General features: G+C 41.3%; 1 protein-coding gene across 1 annotated transcript in view; it reads left to right on the forward strand.

Annotated features, from left to right (window-relative positions):
• The window catches only part of LOC107592668 (1,4-alpha-glucan-branching enzyme-like), a 194,866-nt gene that overhangs the window by 136,018 nt on the left and 48,393 nt on the right, over positions 1–10,455 (forward strand). Inside the window, exon 14 of the mRNA XM_016282208.1 lies at positions 3,010–3,140. Within this exon, the coding sequence (XP_016137694.1) occupies positions 3,010–3,140 (131 nt within the window). The remainder of the gene's footprint in view (positions 1–3,009; positions 3,141–10,455) is intronic.

Consider the following 10,455-nt stretch of genomic DNA (forward strand, 5'->3'; position numbering starts at 1 on the left):
ATATATATATATTTAGTTATTTATTTATTTATTTATTATACACAACATTTAAATGGTTGTGTACATATTCCCCTAATTTAAATTCAGTACTAAAATTAAAAGCAATAAACATAGTTCTCTGCAAATTTTAATAATGCTGCACAACCACTAAATGTGCACAATGTTTTCAAGAAAATTTGTATTGATTATATATTGATGTTTGGCTTAATTTTTAAGGATCTAGGTTGAATAAAATTTCCACAATGGCACATAAAATACAGTATGAATTATTTAAATACAGTGAATATATAACAACAAAGTTTATTTCTTTAGATGGCCTCACTACGTTTTTTTTTTTTTTTTTTTCCAGAATAGTTGATAATGGATTGTTAAAATGTATAAAACAGATAGCTCTAGCCCCTGGTTGCTGTTTGGTCAATATTTTCTTACTTAAATATCTTAAGATTATATTGCTTAAAACAGCTGAAGCGTTACCGGTTCATAAAAATGTAGCAAACTTCCAACCCTGTGATTCATTAGCTTTTTGTGGACACTCATGTCCCTCCATTGAGATCACCTTATTCCTAAGCATACTTTTAGCTATGAAATGAAACCAGGCATGATGGGAAACTCTATTAAAACACTAAAGCTGTTTGTGTATGCACTAAGGGATATAGTTCCAGCACTCCATAGCACACATTATCTCCTGTGCACCAGTTTCGCGCCAGTATATCATGACAATGAAGAGCATTGCCTCACCACCTCACTTCACTTCAAAGGATCTGCTTTTGTGCCAGCCATGTCGATGAAAATGTAACCCCTCAGATCTACACTATTTACAGTAAATTCCTCCAAAATGCAAGACTCATGTTACGGTTACACAGAATGACGAACAGCTACTGGAACCGGATGTATTCTTTCCTTCGATCCTTGTATTTTACAAATGACTAATAGTGAATTTGCTTTCTTAACTATACAAAATATTTGCATGTGAAGGTGAAGGAAAATGCTAGAAAAATATTTTGGGCTAGAATTATGTGCTTAAATCCACACTGACTAAACTGTTAATGAAAAATGAAAGGGTGGTCTTTCGGACTGACCAGTGCTCATGAGTGTTTTGATTAATGAGGGGCTAAAAAAAATTAAAGCACAGTTGTAGCTGTTGCTTACTGCACATTTTAAAAGCAAATGAAGATACTGGCTTAGATAAAGACATACATTTGAAGGGTGCTTGAATTCTGAGGTTTGTAAATCAAAAGCCATAATTGACAATAATGTAATATTTTTTGTTGTTATATTGCTACCATGCCCTGTAATGAATTCTTTTTTTTTTTTTTTTTTTTATAATTCACATATTTATAATCATTTTGCCCTTACTAAGGCTAAATATGCCCATGGAGCAGTTATTGCCCATGCTAAATATGAAAGAAAAAGAATGCTGAATTCTGGCTCTTTCATCTGGATGGCTTCTCTGTTCAATACGAGCGTTTCTTATCTCTCTTTCGTATTCAGTTCCCAAATTGGCGGAGGGTCTGGACCACTAAAAATAGTGTGGCAGAGTGACATTGATAATCTCTGGTAATGGCACGTTACAGACTTGTCTTGCTGCTGGAAACCAGCTAAATCATTGGCAGTCCTCTGCTGCTGACAGTCAGCTCCAGTTTTGCCCCAAGAGTGTCATCTCTGGATTTCAGTTGGATAACAAAAAAAAAGTCCCGCACTTCAAAAGTTTGGAGTTTGAGTAGTTTGAAGGGTCTGTGTTTTGTAGGGAGAAAGATCTTCAGGGGATGGATCCTTTGAAAATATTCGACTTGCTTCGTGATATTTATTTTATTCGAAATTTTACGGTTCCGAAAATAAGCTCATCTGGGCCATCAATTCTCCAATATACTGCATCTAAAAAAAAATTTATAATTATTTAAAAAAAAAAAAATCAATCACAAAGGAAAGATAATTAATTGTTTCCTTTTATTTTTACATAATGAATTTATTCTTTTTTCTACTTAGTCATAAATCTGTACAAATATTGTCTTTCACAATCTTTTTTTTTATTATTAATTTTGCACTCTTTTAATTTATTTTTATCTTTATTTATGTTTAAGAGATTATATGAGATATACAGTACATGTACAAGAATGACATTTTTTTATGTATTTGGCACTAATTTTATTTACATTTATTTGTTTGTTTGTTTGTTTATTTATTTAAGATTATGTATAAGATATACATGAACATAAATCAGAAATCTTTTTAAAATTGTAAGTATTTTCGTTTTCAGTATGTACAAGATTGATAAATAAAGTAAAATAAGTAGAATACATTTAATGTATTTCTCCATTTCTGTTGTCTCTTCCTTAATTGTCTTTTATCTTTTATTTAATTTATTCTTATTAAGCCAAATGAGATTTCTTGCATACTATGAAACTTCAGTGCAGTGAGAGACTTCCTTTAAGCCTTTTATTTATAAATAAATATTGTTTATTTATAAATAGATTTTGTTTAAAATAGTAGATCCCAATGGAAAAATTACCTAATGTTATTTATTTATTTACTTATTTATGTATTTATTTTACACAAAAGAACGTTCTTTTTACCTTTACTTTTAAGAATGTATTCACTTCTCATTGTGTTCTCATAAGTATTTATTTTGCACTAATTAACTAAAAAGCATTATTTATTTATTTACATTTTTATTGCATTTTATATTTATTAAAATATTTAATTGTGGAGTTCATTTTATCATTATTTATTGACGCTCATTTTATTTGTATTGTATTTTTCATTTAGTCCATCATCAAAGCCCATCTTGCAGAACAGTGGTTTAATAACATCGGGATGATTAGGAATGAGTTCTTGCACAGGGTACAAAACGTAGTGGGATTTTCAACAATATCTGTACAGATGTGAACCGCAACATTACTGCTAACGATCAAACATGCAGAGGCTGAGATACAGAACACGTGTGATTAAAAGCACACAAATCTCATGCCATCCCACAAGTCTCAATCTTTGATCTCTGTCTCTCTATAGGCTTACATCAGCGTCAAACACGAGGGAGACAAGGTGATCGTCTTCGAGAGGGCCAACGTCATCTTCATCTTCAACTTCCACCCAACCAACAGCTACAGCAACTACAGAGTGGCAGCGGGGCCGCCGGGGAAGTATCCTTCACCTCTATAGACGCTCCGTCTGATTTCAGTATTTGATATCCATCTCAGAGAAAAGCAGCATTGTTATTAACTACAACCAAATCTAAAACTATTAAGAAATGTTTGTGATAATTGAAATCAAGCTGAAATAATTAAATGAAATCAAAATAATAAAACAATATTAGATGACAAACTTATTTCAGGCAACATATATATTGAAGTTCTAAAATTACTAAAACGAAAAATGAAATAAAAATAAATATCAAAGCTAAATAGAAACATAAAAAATTATGTACATAACCAGATTTCTAAAACCTAGACTAAAATAAAACATGTAAACTGAAAATATAAAAATAAAACCAAAATATGAAGTAAATACTATAATCGAATTTATAACAAATAACAAAACACTAGTTGTAAATACCTTTATTTCTAACTATGAAAAATTCACATGATCACATGATCTTTGTCATTGCATGCAAAAAAGGCAAACCAAAATACTTATTTTATTGGGCATTTTACTGTTACAAAAATAAGCAGATTTGGGCTGTAATCATCCTCAATATTTATTTATGTATGTATTTATGTGTTTGTTTATTTCTTTGTTTGTTTGTTTTGTTTAAATAATAATAATAATGATGATGATGATGTTGTAATAATTCCCAATATCTCTGTCTGTCTGTCTGTCTGTCTGTCTGTCTGTCTGTCTGTCCGTCCGTCCGTCCGTCCGTCCATCCATCCATCTCTGTCTGTCTGTCTGTCTGTCTGTCTGTCTGTCTGTCTGTCTCTATCTATCTATCTATCTATCTATCTACCTACCTACCTACCTATCACCCTCATGTCGTTCCAAATCTATGAAGTTCAGTGTAATTCAATTTTGACTATTGTATTGGTCTCAAAACCCCCATTGTAGTCCTTAAAAAAGTCTTCTGAAGTCATATGATAGCTTTTGTGTAACAAACGGCTGAAATGCAACAGCACGAGGGTGAGTAAATGATGACAGAATATTCAATGGAGAGTCTGATTGTGTACAACAGGTTTAGCCGCATCCGTGTCAGTAGGAAGCTACAGGAAGTGTTTTCAGGAGAACCCAGCTTTCAAATGCAAACAGCTGTGTAGCCACAGAAATAGCTGTCATTATGAGCGCGAGAGGTAAACACGTGGATGAATTTGCCTGGCGTTACAGTGAGTGTGTTGGCGTGTTTGTGTGTGGGTAAGGTAACCATGCTCGAAAGATGAGAGTCGAAGCAGAGCATCCAATTAGAGCAGAGGACAGATGAAAGTGCCACTCTGTGACAGAAGAGGTAAACAAGTCTGACCCAACGAGTCCAGAGTGCTTTTTCATTAAATCCCAACCATCTCTCACACATATATCATATGTGTATGCATCCATATTTCACCGTTATCTCACCGTCGTCTGTTAGATGGTATCAGAGTCAGGTAAAGTCATAATAACACACTCGATCTTTAGATGTGTGAGAGTGAAAGGGTGTGTGTTTTTGTTGTGTTCAGTGGACTATTTTACATTTGGTAGTACTGCGTAACACTGTGACATCGAAAAATACCCTGGTACTTACCCATAATGCCATATGACTGTCCTGCATCTCAGATGGGTCTCCTTGTGATTGTGTCTCTGATTTATGTATCTAGTTCAGTTCATTTAATTTTACATTTTTGATTTAGTCCGACGATACAACATTATACACCACTATATTGCCCCATATTAATATTATATTTGGAAAATAATCTCCCTGCAAATATTACATTTTAAACTCTTTCTGCATGGTGTGTCGTGATCTTTTTGATCACATGATCTCATTTCAAACAAAAATATTCCATTGGACATTTTACTGTTGCAATGCTGTAATCTATAAAATTATGATGATGATTAGGATCTTTTATTTATTATCCAATCTTTTATTGGATTTTTAACTATAAATCGCTCACTTGAACAAAGCTCAAATGTCTTTGTCATTAAATGCAAATCAGGCAATTTTTTTTTTATTTTTGCTATTACAAAAATGTTATTATTTGGGCCATTTTGTCTGTCTGTGTAGATTTTAAATGTTTATTAAGTAAATGAATAATGATTTAATAATACATTGTTTGTCATTATAAATAGTTTTTCTCTTGATTTAATTTTGATTCATATGACCATGAATAACTTCACTTAATCAAAATTTAATTTGAAAATCGTAATCTTACCACAAACATGATATTTTTAAATGTCAGTTGAATTCCTGTCATATGCATGTCAGCCACTTAATCTTGTACTTTGTGATATTAGGCAAAAAGTTACATTTACTTTTAAAAATGATCAGCATTTTATTTTTTTAAAGCTGAATAGTTTGCATGACAGATGAGTAAATTAGTTTTATGTTTTATTTTTTGGTCTGTAACACATGCATTTGTGTTTACAGCTCAGATGAGGCCAAATCTGTCCCTGAAACATTGGAGCACAAAACATTTTGGAGCCTATTTATGCTTATATTAAATACCATGTGTGAAATGGGCCAAAATTATTATTTATTTTTTTTTACTGTTTACACATTAAAATACACTTTGGCATGAGCTCCCGCCTCATCAGATGACAGCTGCAAAAGCCATATTTTTGTATGAATTCATGAATTTGGATTCTAGAGACAGACAAAGCACTTCAACACCTTAAAAAGTCTCTCCCATGTCCTTTCAGCAGGAAGAGCAGGAGTTTTGTTCCTCAGACATCTTCTCTTTTTTCAAAAACAGAAGACAAAGTTTCCCTTGAGTTAAACACTCCACCACAAACATCAGCCATTAAAATTCTGAAGACATCAGCTTTTGACAGGAGCTCAAACCTTCGAAGCATTTTTTTTCTTCTTCTCAATCTTTGGTTCTCTGCTCTCGATGGGTGCATTCTTCAGGTGCTTCTCTCCATTCAGAAGGATGGAGTATTGTAAATCCCAGTTGGGTATCATCATGAAAGCACATCCTGTCAGGCCTGATGTGTCTTTGATACGCCGCGTGCCAACAGGCGCCTGAGATTGTGTCAGGTCATCATTCTCCTATTATCTGTCAGGGGCATTTACCTGAACGCCGTTCTAAATAATTCAACCGTATCAGCATTCCTCCTTGAATCTGGAACAGGCTTGTCCTCGGGCAAAACAGCAGCACGCTTTACAACTCAAAGATGCTTGATGACTTTATACAAAAAATTAAGTAAGGAATGTGATAAAGGATGGAAAGGAGGAAAATGCATATTGATATGTATGAAGCAGGACACAAGTGATCTAATGAGAATGTTTTTTGCTGTTGAAATGAAAGTGTTGTAAGGAGGGTCAGTGTGTCATGCAGGCATATTATGGTTGAGTACATCTAGTTTCTTGAAGAGCAAATCATACTACCTACCTATTTACATTGGCCAGTTTTCTACTTCTGATCTCATTAAAATCATTGTAGAAGCTAGAAACCAGAACCATTAAAAATGTAAGATTTGCTCTATTCATTTATTTATTATTTATATACTGTACAGGCTACCATTAAGAGTTTTGGGATTAATAAGTTACAGTTACTATTATTATTACAATTTATATATTTTTCTATTTTAATATTTTCTTTTATTTATTTTTTAATTTTCATTTATTTATTTATTTTGCAATGGCAAAACTGATTTTCAGCATCATTACTCCAGTTTTCACTGTCACATGATCCTTAAGAAATCATTCTAATATGATGATTTGCTGCTCAAGACACATTTCTTATTATTATCCGTTTTGCCGCTTAATATTTTTGTGGAAACCGTGATACATTTATTCAGGATTATTTGATTAATAGAAAGTTCAACTAAACAGCATTTATTTGAAATGGCAATATTACAAAAGTCTTTACTGTCACTAAAATCAATGCATTCTTGCTAAATACAAATATTAATGTATGAGGTTTTTTTTCTTCTGCTGAACACAAATATATTGTAACGGGGTGGAAGGAACATGCGACAAGGAGAGCTCAAATAAATACCCCGGAGGGTGGATTTATTCACAGGTAAAGTGTTCCCGTGATTGCGGTGTCCTGAGGTGAGTGGGTGCTTCTCCGTGCGTGAGTCGGTGCTCCTCCGTGCGTGAGTTCCAGTGTCTGTGAGTCCGTGTGGCACTCGTGTTTGGGCTGCTTGGTCACGGGCTGGTTTCTGGAAGGTAAAGGAGAGAACACGTTAGACTTCAGTTTCTGGGAGAGTATGAGCACGTGCAGGTGTTCCTCTTCCGTTTCCAGGGCAACGCTGATGTGAGCTTGGGACGCTCGTCACACTGACAGGCCGTCGGCATTGGCGTTGGCTGCTCCGGCGCGGTGGTGGACAACGAAGTGGAAGTCCTGGAGCGCGAGGAACCACCATGTCACCCTGGCATTGGTATCTTTAGCCCGGGCCATCCATTGCAAGGGTGCGTGATCCGTTATGAGGGTGAACTTGCGGCCGAGGAGGTAATAACCCAGCTCCAGGACTGCCCACTTAACCGCCAGAGCTTCCTTCTCCACGGTAGCATAATTTTTCTCGGGTGGGGTCAGCCTCCTGCTAATAAACAACACGGGATGTTCCTCAGCGTCCTGGATTTGAGACAGGACCGCTCCCAATCCTACTTCGGAGGCGTCCGTTTGCAGCAGGAAGGGGCAGCCGAAGTCCGGGGCGCGCAGGACCGGCTCGGAAGTGAGCGTTCGCTTCACTCCCTGGAACGCCTCTTCAGCCTCAGAGTTCCAGGCTACTCGCTCTGGCTGCCCCTTCCTGGTCAGATCTGTCAGAGGGGCGGCTATCGAGGAGAAGTTAGGGATGAAGCAGCGATAATACCCCGCCAACCCTAGAAAAGCTCGTACCTGAGTCTTCGTGCTGGGGCTCGGGGCGGCGTGCACTGCCTCTTTCTTTCCTGGGGCTTTATGAGGCCGCGTCCCACTTGAAACCCCAGGTACTTCGCCTCGAAGAGCGCTAGGTGACATTTGCGAGGGTTGGCGGTGAGTCCAGCCCTCCGTAATTCCCGTAGCACCCCCCGCAGATGGTGTAGGTGGTCCTCCCAACGCTCCGAATGGATCACCATGCCATCCAGGTAAGCAGCGGCATACTGTTGGTGCGGCCGCAACAGGATGTCCATCATCTGTTGGAACGTGGCTGGGGCTCCGTGTAGGCCGAACGGAAGGGTCCGGTACTGCCAGTGGCCGCTAGGAGTAGAGAAAGCCGTTTTAGGTTTCGCATTTTCAGAGAGGGGGGTACCTGCCAGTACCCCTTGGTGAGGTCCAGAGTGGAAATGTACCGGGCCCTTCCTAGGCGATCCAGGAGCTCGTCCACCCGAGGCATTGGGTAACCGTCGAATTCCGAAACTTCGTTTAGACGTCGGAAGTCGTTGCAGAGGCGGAGGGTGCCGTCTGGTTTGGGAACCAGAACAATCGGGCTGGACCACGGGCTGCGAGATGGTTCAATTACCCCTAACTTCAACATCTGCTGGATTTCCGTCTCAATAGCCTGCCGACGAGCTTCCGGGATCCGATAGGGCCGTTGCTTAATGATGACCCCTGGGGGTGTCCTGCTGTCATGTCGGAGCACCTGGGTCTGCCCGGGCGTTGTGGAGAACACATCGGAGAACTGACCGATCAGGTGGTGTAAGTCGGTTTTCTGAACCGTGGACAGGTGGGGGTTAACCTCCACAACCACGGGCTCCGTGGTGGCAAGTGCGGCGAGTTGGTCCCCAGCTTGGAACTCCCGCGGTTGGGCGGCCCGGTTGTAGTAGCGTTGTTGGGTTTGCTGAGATGCGGCGAGGTGCTCCCGGACTAACGGCATCACCCGCTCTATCCTTTCCCTCATCCCGGTGACGTGCTCGATGACTGATCGCTGGGGGGTGGGTTGCTGTTGTTCCCAAGCCTCCTTCGCCACATCGAGCGGCCCCCGGGGCTGTCGGCCAAAAAGGAGCTTGAACGGGGTAAAGCCGGTGGACGCCTGAGGGACCTCTCGTATCCTGAAAAGCACGTATGGCAGCATCAAATCCCAGTCCCGTTTGTCCTCTGCTACCACGCGTTTCAACATGAGCTTCAGGGTCTGGTTGAACCGTTCGACAAGCCCATCGGTTTGGGGATGGTATACGGAGGTCCTCAACTGCTTTACCCGGAGCAACCGGCAGAGGTCAGCCATTAGCTGGGACATGAACGGAGTTCCCTGATCGGTCAGGATCTCAGCTGGGATGCCAACTCGGCTGTAGAGCAGGAACAGTTCGTGGGCGATGGTTTTCGCGGTGGCTTTCCGCAGCGGAACGGCTTCTGGATACCGGGTGGCATAGTCGACAATAACCAGGATGTGCTCATGCCCCCGGGCAGACTTTGGCAACGACCCTATTAGATCCATCCTGATGTGCTCGAAGGGCACCTCTATGATGGGCAGCGGTATTAGTGGGCTGGGGGGAGGTGATCTGGGGGAGGTCTTCTGGCACGCGGGACAGGCTTGGCAAAACCGTTTTACCTCGGCGTCCAGGCCGGGCCAGTGAAACCGGTCACGGACATGTTGTACGGTGTTGGCCGCCCCAAGATGTCTCGCGAGAGGATGTGCGTGAGCCAACTCCAACACCGTCTTCGTGCAGGGCACTACGAGAAGCCGTTTTTCCTCCCCCCTTCGCTGGGTGACACAGTACAACAGGCCGTTCTCAACGATAAAGTGTGGGAGAGGATGGGGTCCCGGCTGGGTCTCCGTGCCCTCTATCGAGCACACCTGCGTCCAGCAATGCTTAAGCCGGTCATCCTCGCGCTGTGCGCGGCCAAACGAGCCCTCTCCCTTGACCTGCTGGAAGACATCATAGTACAGGTTAGCGTTCTGGGGCGGGGACTCACCATCTCTCCCACTATCCGAGGCCACGATGACGGGGTGCCGACGCTACGTGGGCGGCCATAGGACCCCCGTCCAACAGTCAGTGTTGCGCCAGACGAGACAACTCGGCAGCCTGAGCACGGGCGGGCAAGCGGGGTTGATAGACCCAGTCGTGGAAGTATTGGGCCGCGCATACCGGAGACAGCCCCACCCGGGCCAGAATTTCCCTCTTCACCTCCTCGTATTGCGTGGCCACCGGGGTCGGTAAACTGAAGAAGGCTCGTTGAGCTTCCCCCGTTAAGAGAGGTGCCAGCGCCCGCGCCCAGTCATCGTGTGCCCAGCCCTCAGTCGTCGCGGTGTTCTCAAACATCTGCAGGTAGACCCGGGGATCCGGTACCGGTACGCGCTGGCGGGCGGCGGCACGGAGGGCGGCAACCTCCTGCTCGGTTTCCCCCTGTCGAGTGGCGAGATGCTCCACTATTTGCTGCTGGCGGATGCTGACCTCCGCCAGCCGTTGGAGAA

The sequence above is a fragment of the Sinocyclocheilus grahami genome, unplaced genomic scaffold (genome assembly GCF_001515645.1).
Source record: "Sinocyclocheilus grahami isolate Dianchi unplaced genomic scaffold, SAMN03320097.WGS_v1.1 scaffold156.1, whole genome shotgun sequence".
Taxonomy (NCBI): Eukaryota; Metazoa; Chordata; class Actinopteri; order Cypriniformes; family Cyprinidae; genus Sinocyclocheilus; species Sinocyclocheilus grahami.